At 47.5% G+C, this 15,056-nt stretch overlaps 1 protein-coding gene across 6 annotated transcripts in view; it reads left to right on the top strand.

The window, feature by feature from the left end:
- Positions 1-13,151: 13,151 nt before the first annotated feature.
- ERI3 (ERI1 exoribonuclease family member 3) overlaps positions 13,152-15,056 on the top strand; it is a gene marked incomplete at both ends in the record, with an annotated part of 123,041 nt that continues 121,136 nt past the window's right edge. For 5 of the 6 annotated variants that reach the window (XM_084242912.1, XM_084242911.1, XM_084242910.1 and 2 more), the window contains one exon: positions 13,152-13,286. In XM_084242912.1, the coding sequence (XP_084099038.1) occupies positions 13,152-13,286 (135 nt within the window). Of the gene's footprint in view, positions 13,314-15,056 lie in introns of all 6 variants that reach the window. The other variant, XM_084242908.1, reaches the window with a different exon arrangement.

Below are 15,056 nucleotides of genomic sequence, written 5' to 3'. Positions count from 1 at the left end.
ACAGTGCTCTTGTGGAGAGGGAGCTCACCTAGTTCCTTGCCCAATCTACTGAGGGCTCAGCTGGCATCAGTGACTGTATCTTCCCTCGGCCCTCTCTTCTTTCTCCAGGCCATCATGTCCCCGCTTCCTCAACAAACCTGAGTTAAGGCAAACCACTCATTATTTCCATAAGACCTCTGGTAATCTCTTCCATGGAAGCCCTTCCTGGCTAAGTACCAGGGAAGAACTTCACCTTATATCAACTCTCAGTGCTGTTCGGTATGCCAGCCCGGAGTGGAGCTTGAGAGTGTAAGGCTAGCCCTTGTATTGCTTTGAATGAGCCCTGAATCTCATACACATCTTCACCGACATAAATTTGCAGATGGCTGTCTCCATCTTGACCTTGATCCCTGTGTGCCTAGAGGTGGAAACCAGATGGCTTCTCCACAGTGGACATACTAAAGATTGGGTAGAGATTAACTAGAGTTTACAGAATCCTTGACAATGGTCAATTCTTATTCTCATATTCCCTCTCTCCCACCTATTCTCTGCTAGATATACCTCATTTCACTTCAAAGAATGAGGGTAAAGCAGCCTGCTTGCCCAGTAATTACTATATTTATAACTAAATAAGAAAGGCTTTGGGGAAGACACCCTTCACAGTGGCTTTCTTTGCTAAAGGCAGTAGGTGACATGGAGTCTGGAATACCTGCTCTGCTTCCTTGCGCCCTCCAGCCCTGCTCATGCTCAATCTCACATGTACTCCTCCACTTTGGAGTGAACTGCTATTGGGCCTGCACAACATTATGACTCGATGGGTCTTAGGATAGAGTTTTTATTAAAGAATAAAGCTGGGGCCTCCCTGGTGGCACAAGGGGTTAAGTCTCAGCACTATGAAGCAATCTGCAGCCACTGTAGCACGAGTTCGATCCCCAGCCAGGGAGCTGACCCACATGGCGGAGCAGACCTCTCCTGTCTTGCCCCCTGCTCCCCTCAGCAGTGTATTTCAGTAGATCTACCTGTTCTGCTCCCCACTCTGTCTCTGGTGAATTCCTCTCACCCCTCCCCCTACACCAATGGCCTGTACCCCAGTTCTTACATGCATAAATAAATCTTTAAAAAAATAATAAAATAAAGAATAAAGCTATAAGACCTGCCTAAGAAATCATGCAGCAGCAGGGAGAGAACAGGCCCACTGAAAGGTTTGAAGGGATACAAAATGGAGGTGAAGGGAGAATGATGTTTTCTCTACTACTGTTGTAATTTTCCCTATGGTTTTAATTTTACCAAATCATACTCCAACAGTAACTTATTGTGTGCTAGGCACAGACCTAAGTCTTCACAGAGATTATTGTGATTAGTTTTATCCACACAATCTGTGAAATAGTAGTAGTAGTAGTATTACCATTCTACAGAGGAGGAAATTGATACTTACGGAGGTTAAGTAACTTCCTAAGGAGCATGGAGTTGGTGACTAGTGGAGCAAAGTCTGAATCTCAGGACTAACTCCAAGTCCTATTCTTTAAATAGCCAGACTATTAGCTATTCTTTTCATGCCAATTGTCATGATAGAGAATGAGGAAAGATCGTGTGTGTGTGTGTGTGTGTGTGTGTGTGTGTGTGTGTGTGTATGGTAGGAAGGCTTCCAGAACATCTGTGCTGTAGTGTGCTGAAGAGCTTCAAGATTTCTAATTCATTCAGTCCTTTGGCCAACAAATATTCACCAAACACTAGTTAATATAGAATAAAACAGAGTGAAACAGAAATCTTGCCACTTCCCTTAGGAAGTTTCTCCTACCAGGGGAGGGTTGTTACTCAGGACAAGAGTAGACACCCACAGGAAAGGCTCTACTCATCTGCCCATGACAGCTCTGAAGGCTTGCCTATTTGACCCTAAGATGCAAACTGTTCTCCATCTCTGCTTGCAAAAGCTGACCCTGTGGGGCCTGAGCAGAGGTGTTGACAGTCTGGTCTTGAAGTTCTTTTCGATCCAGCCTATGTGTCAGTCTCTCCCTCTCAGGGATCTCCAGGCCCCAATGTCTCAGCAGCACCCCGTTCCACTTCATCATTAGAGTGATTGATTACTTTCTGCCTTATGGGCCCGAGTGTCTAATTATTCAGCAGCCACTTGTCTGCTTGCAAACTGGGTGAATTTTGGAGCTGCAGTTACACCGCTATCCCATTTATTATTATTTTTTTAGTTCAGCCTGGGAAATATCAACAACTAAATAATAATATTGATAACTTATATTTAGTAAGCACGTACTGTGTGTCAAAGCTACATAACAGATTTTAAACTTGTGTCAACCCTATAATAGAGGCCCTGGTCTACTGTTAATGGTAGAGGACGCAGTCAGCAAGCACAAGTAGCACTTTTGGGTGGGATTCTGCCTGCACACTCAGACCACTAGGACAGGGGTCTGCTGCTTTCACCTCACACAATGAGGACCACCCCCGGCTGTAGCATAGGGGCTTTGGACTGGTTCTCTTACCCACTGCCTTCCCCGAACAGGCATCTAGACATCTGTCAGGTCAGCTCCTTTCCCTGGGCTTCCCTTTTGCTTTTCCTAGGCCTTGGCTCATGCTGTTCCTTCTGCTCAGAATTCCTCTTCCCCCTTTTCCGCTGGTAAAATCCTTATTTTTCAAGCCTTGCTTTAATGTCATTCTGACCTCCCTGCCCTCCCCTGTCAGAATTAATTGCTCCCTCCTTTGTGTTGTTCAACAGCACTTATCACAGCGAACTGTAGTTACTTGTTTCACCACTCAGCCTGGGGGAAGAGACAGCAGAGGCTTGGTCTGATTCACCTCCTTGCCTCTGGCGCTGCCAGGATGAGTTTGCTGATGCCCACTGGGATTGGAGCAGGGGGGGTGTGAAGCTTGATTGAGGACATCCTCAATCCCAGGATGGGACCTGGGTTTTCCTTATACGCCTGCTGTCCAGCCTCTTTCTCCAGGGCAGACCCAGCTGGATTTCAGATACTGACAGGATCCCCTCCTCTGGAATATCTGTCTTCCTCCCTTCCAGCCAAATATCCTTCAGTGGCTGGCCTGCCACCTATCTCCCTCCTGGTGCCCCCCCTAGCTGTGGTGCTCCCAGCTCTCCCCATTTAGCAGCATCTGCGGATTTCATTAACTCGCTACTTAACCCCTCTCGCTCAGATCAGCTCTGAAGATGATAAATCAGGCCTGGGGCTCATCCATGCAGCGGCCATCCTCTCCGTACCCTCCTCTAACGAGACTCTGGCTGCCCCTATTCATCACTAGCTGCCCTATCTCTCTCCCGCTCCCCCTCTTACCCCCCTGCACACGACCCCTATCCCTCCCACCCCAGTCCCTTCCTGAAGCCCTGTCTAAACAGCACCTCTAATTTTCCTGCCTCTATATAATCACCTTGCCTTCTCCTTCAGGCCCCAGGTCGCTACTCTCGACTATTTTCTCCTTCCTTCCAGTGCCTTTCTTATTTAAAGGCACTGACTTCCCTAAAAGGCACCACCCCAGATAAATCAGGGACAGTCTTTTATTAATTCTGTCCTGCATTTTCCCTGCTCTTAGAGACCTCTCCTCTCTAGGCCCCTTCTGTCACCTCCATCTGCCTTCATTCTGTCTCCCCTTCTACTCCTCTTTCTCACCTTCATTCCCAGCCTGTGCAGGAGAAAGTGATGAAGAAGGTGGAGCACCCTGTCTGGCTCCCAACAGGCTCTTGAAAAATATCAATTAAGCCCAAATTGGAATCTTCCCCATTCAAGTATCCCTTACCCTTCCTGGGTCTGGATGGATACTGACCCAGTCTCCAGTTAACACCTTTTCACTGGGGGTAGGAGGAGGGGTGTCAAGGCCATTGAATGTTCACTCAGCACCCTCTCCAATGTGGGCTTTTGTCAGGTGCTATTTCTACAGTGTCTTCATTACCTCCTAATTGGCCAAATCTCTTTTCTTTATTTTTCTTGTTAAAGACAGATTTAAAGAACGAGTTCAGTAGCTCAGCCATTTTCAGACCATCATTAATTTCCCGCCTTCTTATTTATTAATGGGGCAACTTCCTTGCTGGTATTTCTTGTTCCCTGGATATCTCTGTAAAAGCCTGCCTGGCTCACGCCGCCCCTGGGACTAGTGCTAACTCACTCTGACTTTGTGCTGCCCTCAGCTGCTCTGGCATTCCTCCACAGCCCCCTCCTTGGTCAAGGTTCCTCCACCCACAGCCTGCAGAGAGGAGCATCAGGAGTACCCCTGTGTTCTAGGCAGAGGCTTCCTTCTCACGCCATGAAGAGGATTTGAGACCCTGAGCCCTCTCCATCCCTTCTCTCCTTCCACAGTGCTCCAGTCCTACACTAAGCTGAAAGCCTGCTCTCTCGACTCCTTGAGACCCTGAGAAAATAAAAAGGAAACTAGAGCATAGGGAGGTACAATGACTTATCCAGGGTCACTCTGTGTAGAAGGGGTAAAGCCAGTTTTGCCTGGTTCCACAGCTTGAGCTTTGACTCAATGCCAGCCTGCTTCAGTGCAGAAAGGCCATGTTTAGAAGTGTTGATACAGGGCCTCCCCTGGTGGCGCAGCGGTTGAGTGCTGGGCTGCAAGGCTGCCCGCAGCCTCTGCAGCACCAGTTCGTCCCCTGGCTGCTGGCGAGGGTCCCACCAAAAAACCAAAACAAAACAAACAAACAAACAAAAAAAAAAAAAAAAATATATATATATATATATATATATAAGTGTTGATACAGAGGGGGAAACCAGGACCAGAGAGGAGGCAGTAGGAAACAGCAGTTGTAGTGGCACTAGGAACTAGTAGTGGCCTGAGGATTAGCAGGGCTGTGGTCAGCACACTGTATCGGGTGACCCATCTCTTCCTTCTAAATCTTGACCTCTGTGTGCCACATTTTATCCTCCCACACCAGTCAGCTAAAGGACTCATGTTCTAATGGGGACATTACTAACACATGGGAGCAGCTGTCTTTCCATGCCTCTGGGTCTGTGCACACAGCTCCCTTTGAGGCCTTCTGGAAGTTTTCGGTTGTTCTGTTTGATTCCGGTTTTCCAGGAGCCTCAGTTCTTCTCTCCAGATGAGGGGCTGACCCTTCTACTTCCCACAGACTCCTGCCCATATACAGGTAAGAGTCAGTAATCCCTGGGCTCCTTGATGAACAGCTCCCCAGGCCTGAGTCTGAGAATATGTTGATCCCTTTAATAGGCACACTGGGCTTTGTGGTAAGATCCTGTCAGGATCCTCCCTGATGTTTTATAGTCAGGAATAGTCCTGCTATCCCCTGGGCTCTGAGTCCATACCCAGGTGAGACCCTGTTGTACCGGCCTCAGTTGCTAGTACCTGCCTCCACATTGCTGGTGAGTGATGAGGTTTGAAGAGGCAGAGATTCTAAGTCAGGGTGCACATCTTATGCAGACAGTCCCAAGGCCCCTGTGGCTGCCACCAAATGCTGCCACAGCTCTTTTCTTTGGAAAAGAAAGTGCTAGTTAGGCCCTTTGAGAATCAAGGAAAGGGAGATGAGAGAGAGAAGTGAGGGCAAAATCATCCTGCCCATTTGGGGCCTGGGCAGCCCTCCAGCAGCAGTAGCTGGGAGCAGCAGCAGTGCTGGGGAGGTTCCCCTGGGGCCAAACCCTAAGAGTCGTGTTTTTACACTAAAAGACCTTGTTTCTTGTCTCGTCCTGGTCATAACCCTGCTTAATAGAGGCATTAAGATGAATGATTGAAGCTGCCTCTTTCCCTGAAACTGCAAAGAGGGGCAGCTTGGGTGACCCTGGACAGAGGGGACACTGTAGGGATGAGATTGAGGTAGGAGGGAATCTATAAAGCAGGCCCCTTGAACATGGAGCCTAGTTTTGTAGACTGAAATCTCTCCTGCAACATAAGTGCTCCCCAAAGGCTGTTTCATCCAGCAGGGTTTCTGCATACTGACCTTATGGCTGCCCTCTGCTCCCCAGCATTATTGGTGGGGGGCCGCTGATGCAAGCAAGAGAGGTTACTACAGGTGGATAAGGAAAGACAGGCACTTTTGCATATATAGGTTTTCAAAAGGGCTTTGATAAGCTTCTATACAGCTTTTCATATTTATACAAACAATAGCTAATTGGGAACTCCCTGAATGTTCCAGGGGCTGCACTTTACATGCACTAGCACACTGACTATCGCAGCGGCCTCATAATACAGGCAGAAATGTTATCCCCAATTTACAGATGAGAAAACCGAAGCTTAGAGAAGTTAAACCACTTGTCCGGGGTCACCCAGCTAACAAGTAGTGGAGCTGGCCTATGAACCAGGTGGTCTGATTCAAAGCCTGTGCTTGTCACCTCTATCATGTGCTACCTCCAGTTTTACAAATTGACAACACAGCCTGGAATTGGGAGGAAGGCCCGGCAGGACCAGGGTTTTTGTATCAGATAGGGAATTGATTTAGAGGTCAGAGACAACTGTTAGGGATAAACGGGCTCATCTCTGGCTGGGGCCGCAGAAGCGGTGGGGCCCCAGGGAGCATCGCCGAGACAGGCCTCATTTACCATGTTTATGACAGGTCTGGCAGCGGGCAGCTCAGGGAAAGCCACCCCTTCAGAGATGACACCGAACACTTTGGGACAGAAAATGTCTTGCTTTTTGTCTCCTCCCAGCCCCCGCTCTGCACCTTGTACCTGGTCCTTTGCTGGACCTAAATACAGATGCAAAATAAAAGTGAATAACCACAGCAGTCTTGAACCAATTTCAGTGGGGAAAAAAATGCTCTGTGTCTGCTGATAGAAGCAGACAGATTTGGGAAAGACAGGTAGGTGTGCCACAGAGATTGCACTAAAAAACATGCTATTCCAGGGTCTCCCTGGTGGCGCAAGGGGTTAAGATGCAACCTATGAAGCAATCCGCAGCCTCTGTAGCACGAGTTTGATCCCCGGCCAGGGAGCAACCCACATGGTGCAGCAGACCTCTCCTGTCTCCCCCGTTGCTCCCCTCAGCAATGTTCTTTGGTCAATCTGCCTGTTCTGTTCCCCACTCTGTCTCTGGTGAATCCTCTCACCCCCGACACCTCTGGCCTGTACCCCAGCTCTTGTATGCATAAATAAATAAATCTTTAAAAAACAAAAAAACCATGCTATTCCACATGTGGTCTGAGGACCAGCAGACATGCATCACCCAGGGAACTTGTTAGAAATGCAGAATCTGAGGCCTTCCCAGACCCACATAATCACAATTTGCATTTTAACAAGATCTCCAGGTGACTGGAATGCACATTAAAGTTTGAGGAGCACCGCTCTAACACAGAACTGACCCAGTCACTGCTCTGCTTTCACCCCTGCAGTGGCTCTCTATTGCCCTCAAGATCAAGTCCAAACACATTCAGAGGGACTGCTTATAACATTATGCATGCTCTAACTCTTACCTATTTCATCAAACACCTCTCCCGCCCCTCACCTTGTCATACTTTCTGTTCCAGTAGTACGGAGTTTCACCCCATCCACATGTGGATTATTTGTCTAGTGTCTTTGTTCACATTTTTCCCTTTGCTAGAACACCTTCTCCTCTTCACTCTTCTCTTTTTCCTTGACCTGGGAAATTCCTGCTCAATCCAGGAACTGAATGTAATATAGAGGCAGTCTTCTTTTTTTGACTTGGTGAGAGAGTGCCATGTTTTCACACAGTCATGAGGACAGGTCAAGCAGAGGCATTCAAGGCCAACACTCACAGTATACTAGTGACAAATGCTGGTGGAACAGTTTGGATTGATCCTTGGGTACAACTGAGGCTTTTTAAGGAACATTGCTAGGGACTGGTATTTCTATAGGAGCAGAAGGGAGCCTAGAATTAGTGGCACTCGTGTTTTCAGGGTAATATAAACTCATTGGTACTACCAGCTCATAGGCAGGCAGCAGGGAAGAGCAGGCAAAGGAGAGTCCTAGAGCCCTTAGTGGTGTTTTCAGGCTTTTAATGATCTTTCTACGCCATTTGTAGTGAGGCAACCAGGTGCAGAGCAGGCAGGGGAGCCGGGGGACTGGGAGGCTGCTAGGCCTAGCCCTTTACCCTCTCTGGGCTCTCTGGCATTCTCTTGTGGTCTCCCTGCTGCTCTCCACCAAACCATCCTCTGCCAATCTTAAATGCGCCATTTCTTGGCTCAGGTGTGCCCACTTAATGCATGCCTATGCCACACACCAGGGGTCCACCATCAGGCATGCGTTGTCAGGACCTTTAGTCTGAGCCCGAGTTCTAAGGATGTACCCATGCTGCTGGCAGGGAATTTTAAATAGCAAGCAGATGACACTGGGAATTGGGATAAGGCATATACAAGTGACCCAGTAGCATCTTAGGCCCAGAGGAGATTACAATGATCTCAGGGTTAATGGACAACCTTTTCTGATACAGAATTGATAACAGAGCCAAGAGGTGGCAGAGAGTGGTTCTAGCCATGGAGCCTCTGGAAATAGGGAAGTAGGCTGGTTCTTAGAACCAGAGAATGGAGTGTCTCAAAGATCAAGTTGGGATTGAGAAGAGAGGTCATAGTGGGAGTGGCAGTGGGGACATGAGAATGAAATCAGACAAAGCTTGGGCTGAAAGGAAAACTTACCCAATCTCTAGGATTATTATCTCCTTTTTGCTTTGGTTGAGTTCAATAGAACCAAAACTCTACTTTTTCTTCCCTTCTGAGCACCAGATCTGGAAGAGGCCTGGGGCCCCAATCTTTCTAGGGATGCTTTGGTTCTGACAAGTGGCTGGACAGCTCAAGCCAAACTTCTACAGTTGCAACAGGGCCACACTTCTGGGGCATATGACTCTGAACCCTGTCTGTCACAGTGGGCAAGGCAGAGGGACGTGAGAGCACAGTGGGGGTGGGGAAGGTGTATTACTGGAGAGGGGACAGAGAAAGCAGAGAGTAGAGCAGCTTGGGGAAGACAGCCTCCCTGGGCAGGTGGCTCCATTTGATTTCCGATTTAAAGGGGGAGGCTTAGATAGCCAAGAAGAAAAAGGCTAATAAGAAAAATATTAAACTGCAGTGTGTGTGTCCCCAGGGACTTCCTGTTGCCATGACTGACCTCCCAGAGAGCGCCATTCGTTCCCGAGCATGGCAGCTTTATAGGCACTTGTAGGCCTGCAAAGAACACCAATTTGCTGCTGCAGTTTGTTTTGATAACTGAAACTTTCAATAAATCTATATTAAAATCAAAGGGAAAATTAACTAGGCCCCAGTGAGGGGCCCGGAGATAAGGGAGCACATTACCACCCTGGCCTTAGCCACCCCACATCCGTCTCTTAGTTCAGATTCAGGTCACAAGGGAGATGAATGGCTCAGGCTCATGGGGAACAGCCCCAGGGAGAGCAGGGTGAAGAAAGCATGGCCAAGTCCAGCCTCCCTGCCTTGAAAGGGAGAAGACTGAGGACTGGGGTAGGGGTAAGGGCGAGGAGATAGGGGGGGAGGTAGTAATCACAGTAGGAAGAGGAGTTGAACAGAAGGGCAGGGGAGAGGTGAGAATAATAGTAGTAACAGTTGATATTTACTGAATTTTTTATGCCAGATATTGTGCTAAGCATGTTTCTAATTAATTCTAATAACAGGTAGGTATTACTATAACTTCTACTCTAGGAATGAAGAAACCGAGCTTGGCGAGGTATAGAACTTGCCTCAGGTTATAGACAGAGCCAGGACTCAGACCTGAGCAGGCTCTCTAAGTGCATATCCCTGGTAACTGCACTATGCTCTCTACGAAGTTTACAGGGACTCAGAATGGCATCTTTTCCCTCAGTTCTCAGATAGAATGTTTTCAGATCCTGCCCAGGTTCGCACAACTGTGCCAAGTTTAGGAGCTGCCATGTACTGCCCTTGGTCCTGGGCTCTCTGACCTTCAATGGCTGGTTAACATTCCAGCTTTGAAGGCCATCTTGTGGTTTTGCTGGTGGTCTGACAAGGCAATGTGAAAAAACTTTCTTTGGTTCCTGCTCTCAGTGTTTACTTCAGCTCAGTCACTTCATCTCGGCGCTGCCTGAGGTATATTTATGTGCCTTGTGTAAGAGACTCAGTTTACGTTTCCAAAAATCTGCTTGCCTCATGTGTACCCTCCATGTGCCCACCCAGGGTCTTGGCTACTTGTATTTTGGGTAGCTAGCTGTTCACTACTCTTACCTCACTGAACATCCAGTTGTCTCCTTTGCCCTCTGAGAGGATGATTAGGTTTCGATACTCTGTGGTGGGACTGCAGCCGGCCTAATTTGACCAAACCAGAGACTACGACTCCTCTTACCATTTCTACTCTCAGATGAATCACCATGGCTTAGGGTGTGGGATCTGGCTCCCCCGGTGGCTTATTGGAGTTGTGGGGTATTACAACTCTTCCTTTCCCCTTGTCTGAAAAGTGATGGGTCTATGTGGGCTATACAACAGAGGAACTAGCTGTGTTTTCTTTTAAACTCTGGTCAACTTGATATTACACAACCTTGCATATTCTTTTCTTCTTTCCCTGTCTCACTTCCTCCCCCCACCCCTTTTTCTGCCTTGGGATTATACAATATTCCAAAATGGGAACTGACCCCCCCCCCAAACACACACAGTTGAAAATCTTTGTATAACTTTTGATTCCCTCCCAAACTTAACTACTAGTAGCCTGCCATTGACTTACCAATAACATAAAGCTGATTAACCTATATTTTGTATATTATATACTGAATTCTTTAAATGACATAAGTCAGAGAAAAGAAAATCACAAATGGATTATTATAAAGGTGTTCACCCTTATCACTTCACTTTGAGTAGGCTACAGAGGAAGAGGAAGGTTTGAAACAATTCTGTGTATAAGTGGATCCTCACAGTATAAACCTAGTTGTTTAAAGGTCAACTGTACTTCCCAATGAAGTACCATATAAGGTTTGCCTCTGGTTGTTTTCCAGGACATCAGAAAACAGAGGGAATCACAACAGAGCCAGAGTTTTGAAAGGAGGCAAATGCTGGGTTAGGTGGCACTGCACCTAACTGAGTGCAGTTAGGTGGCACTGCACCTAACTCAGTATATACTGAGTTTTTAAACCATCCCATTATTTGAATGCATTTTGCCTGGTCTTTATTTAAAAAGATCTTACAGTCAACTTCCTGAGGTCCCAGAAGCATCAAGAAGGAAAGAACACATTCTGAGGAAGTCAGGGGAAACTTGGAAGGCTCCATGAAGGATAGTTGGGGCTGAATCTGAAAGAAAGCCTCCAACCCAGATAGTATAGGTTCTTTTCATTCTTAGAGGCAAGAAAGTTGGCTGTGCCCTATTCCCTCACCAGACTCAGGATATAACAAAACCAAAGACAGGAGAAGCCACCTCAGGAACTCTTACTTGTCTACTTTTATTTATCTATTTAATTATTTATTTCCTGTTCTTCCTCTCCCTTCACCTCCCCAATATAATGCCTCTTGACAATACAGATTTTGTGTATTATTCACCATTAAATCCTTAACAACAGAAATAACTCCTGACACTTAGCAGAAACACTGTAAATACATGTTGACTGGTTGATTAATTGGGATTAAGTCTAGATGATAGAAGGTGAAGACCCAATTTCAGTTCTAAGAATTGGTACACACAGATATGCCTCTACTTTACTGACCTTAAGTGACATCTGTTGTTGATGGTTATTCTCCCATTTGTCCACATTTATTGTGTGCCTGTTTTATGCCTGACATCTTCCTGGATATTACAGCATAAACAATATGGAAATAATCCTTAAAGGAGAGATAAGGAAATAGGCAATTATAAAACAATGTGATAAATTCTGCAGGTGCAGAATAGAATCACGTAGCTCATTAAATGGGATTAACCCTCCAAGGAAGGCATTTCCAGCTCAGGTGGGAAACATGAGGTTAAGGTCAGATTTAAGGTCAGAAGTAAGGCCCCCAAAATGACATCAGTTAAAAAAATATGCATACCTCCCTGGTGGCCTAGGGGTTAAGCCTCAGTGCTATCACTGCTAAGGCCTGAGTTCCATCCCCAGCCAGGGAGCTAACCCACATATGGCGCAGCAGACCTCTCTTGTCTCACCCGGTGCTCCCCTCAGCAGTGTATTTCAGTAGATCTATCTGTTCTGCTTCCCACTGTGTCTCATGAATCCACTTACCCTGCCCTGCCCCCCATTCTCCCCCCACACACACCTCTGGCCTACAACCCAGTTAGTTTTTCGGGGGGCAGGGGGCAGAGAGGGAAGCAGATGGCAGACAGAAGACTTGATGATGGAAGCTGGACCCAGAAAATCATTTCTGATTGATTGGGGGGGGGGGGCGTATCAAAGCTATCAGTGGCTTGACCAAGGCTGAGGTTTCCTACCTCAGAAACTGGTACTCATGACTCCCCAGAGAGCCATAACCAAGATGAAGCACATTTCTGTCACTAGCTAGAGTTCCAGTATCCTTTTAGCTCTGAAGTCCTTCTGGAGCCAACCTCAATAAATCAGTCCCATCTTCTCTAGGAAGGCCCTTCCGAAATCTAAACACTTTCTTCTTAGCCTAAAAGCTCTCTTCCTTCCTATCAAATCATCCCCAGACCTACATCAGAGTAGATAATCATAAGACTTGTTGTATGAAGGAGTCCTGGGAAGGTGTCATCTATATGTAACGTCACCTTATGAACCCATACTCACCTGATGGCATATATTGGAAGGTGAGAAAACCGAGGTGGGGGCCCTGGATCGCTCTAGGCCTTAGAAAGTTTTCGTGTTTAAAACATTTCCTTCACAGTTCATGAGTAAGCCCGCTTCACGCTCTTCTGAATACGTGCAACTTTGAAACTACAAGTACCATGAGGCCAGTCACTGGGACTCACCATCTTGACACACTTTAGCGCATGTCGGCAGCAGAGTAGGCATTTGGGGAGGATAAGCCCCGCCCACCTGCAGCCTATTGGTCGAAAGGGCATGCGGCGGGCTCAGCGGTTGGCCACCACACCCGCCCGTCCTCTGCGTCGACCCGGGTCAGAGTGCGCGGAGGTGAGTCGGTGTGTTGTGGACTCGTGGTGCTGGCTGCCGCTGTTGAGGCGGCCGGGAACGGGCGGTGGGGAGCAGGCGGAGCTGGCCCTGCCTCTGCTTGGCCAGCGCCGTAGTCGGCGCGGGCCGCGCCAGCCGCCATAAACTGCCCTGAGCGCCTGCTGAGGCCGAGGGGGACGTCGGGGCCTGCACTTGGAGGGAGCCTGCCGCACTGGCCCCGAGGAAGGGGCGTTGCCATGGCGACAGCCTCTCCCGCCGCTGACGGGGGGCGGGGGCGGCCCTGGGAAGGAGGGCTGGTCTCCTGGCCCCCAGCCCCACCCATTACGCTCCCCTGGACTTGGATGGGCCCGAGTTGGGGGCAACACCCCGGGGTGGGTGACGCGGAGAGGCCCCTTCAGATTGGGCCCGGGTTAATGCATGTGGGGTGAGGGTCGCGGTGCGCGCAGTTTGTGCAGCCTGGGATGCTGCCCATGTGCTCACCTTGGTTGCTTGATCTGCGGAGTAATATTCTGGTGGAGAGGGAGTGGGGCAGGGCTTTGCAAGAACGGCTGCGTGAGTTGATGAAGTGTACTGACTTCTTACCTGGGATACTAGGGGAGCGGAAGAGAGATTTGACCAGAGAAGATAAAAAGTCAAATAGGGAGACAGTAGACAGAACATTGACTATCCTCTGTCCCCAACACACATACTGACACAAGGTTAGCAATTTATCTCGTTGTAGATCATAGCTGTGGTGGTAGTGATGGTGGAAGGAGGGAGAAAGGAATATAATCTGGCTAGCTTTCTGTTTGCTTTTCTTGCAAATGGTCCAGCATCAGGTGTTTTCTTCGCAAAATAAACAAACAAAACTTGAGCTTGGATTGGGGCCGTGACTGCAAGTTCTTGCAAAAAATAATTGTTACTTGTTGATCTGAAGATACTGAATGTGGCCTCTCATTGGGGATTTGGATTCTGTCCTTAGGGCTGGATTTTGCAAACTGGTAGTACTGTCATTGCCTCTGCTACAGATCTCTGGCCACTTCTTGGCATTAGTTCTTGTCAGACTTTTTATCAGTCTTCCAGCTGAAGGGCAAGAAATAACATGAATCCCATTGGCTAAAGACTCTATTTAAACTATAGTTGTGATTGGCTGAATGATTTTTGATTTTAGAGTTTGTGCGAGAAATTGGCTTCATCAAATTCTGCTTTATTCTGACTTTATCTTACATGGCATGCCTTGTTTTAGTGGGTTCGTGCCTGGCGCTTAAGTATATTATACCTGAATCCCCTACCATTTAAAAGCCAATTTATAAACAGGGACTTGGAGTGTGACTCCACTAATGTGTGTCTGTGATCTTGGTTAGAAACCCACTTGACTGCCTTTAGTAGGGGAGGTTGGGGTGGTTTGGGGGAAGGGAACTGCCGGGAAGTGATTGATAAGGTTTCCTTTATGGATTCTGTGGTGCTTCACTGGAGCTCAGAGCACTTTGGCAACTTAAGCACTCCAAATTAAAAGCTCATTAACAATTCCTGCCCAAAGATCCTGTAAATAATCGGCTAGCTAGATCTTAGAGCTTGGCTGAGAGCTCTCCTTCCAACTTGAAATTTCCAAATAAAAATGCTTTTATTCCCTTTCATTTTGAAAGTGTTTTCTTTGTGGTGGGGTAGGTTGTGAGTGGCATTTTCCCAAGGGATCTGAGCAGAAAAAAGTCTTAAATGTGTAAAGTGGTAGACAGGAATAAATTGGTTCCAAACCTAGATGTTTCGTTGAGCATACAGAGGCACCTCTGCAATTTCTAGTTCTTTTGGAATAGCTGAATTAGGTAACGAATGTGATAGGTGTCCAGTGATGATTGGCCATGAACTTTGGTTACCTTGACTTTGTTAGAACTTGAGGCAGACCTGAAAGTGTCCTGCAGGTGTTTTCCTGATCTGTGTAGCCATTCGCAGTATGCCCTGTGGGTTTGTGACAGTCCCCCAATTTTGGCCTCAATTTCAGAGTTCCTGAATATTGTTAGCCTTACCTGTATAAACGTACCTTTCTTGACTAGACTAGCATTCTGGGATTACCCAAATGTTTAGTGTTTCTAGGAAATGGTCCTCCTTAGGAAGAACAGTATGCTACCAAAAAACAGGAAATTCATCATTCCAAACCCAGATAC

The sequence above is a fragment of the Talpa europaea genome (assembly GCF_964194135.1).
Source record: "Talpa europaea genome assembly, chromosome: 9".
Taxonomy (NCBI): Eukaryota; Metazoa; Chordata; class Mammalia; order Eulipotyphla; family Talpidae; genus Talpa; species Talpa europaea.
Note: the sequence above shows the minus strand (reverse complement) of the source record. Positions and strands in the feature narration are given on the sequence as shown.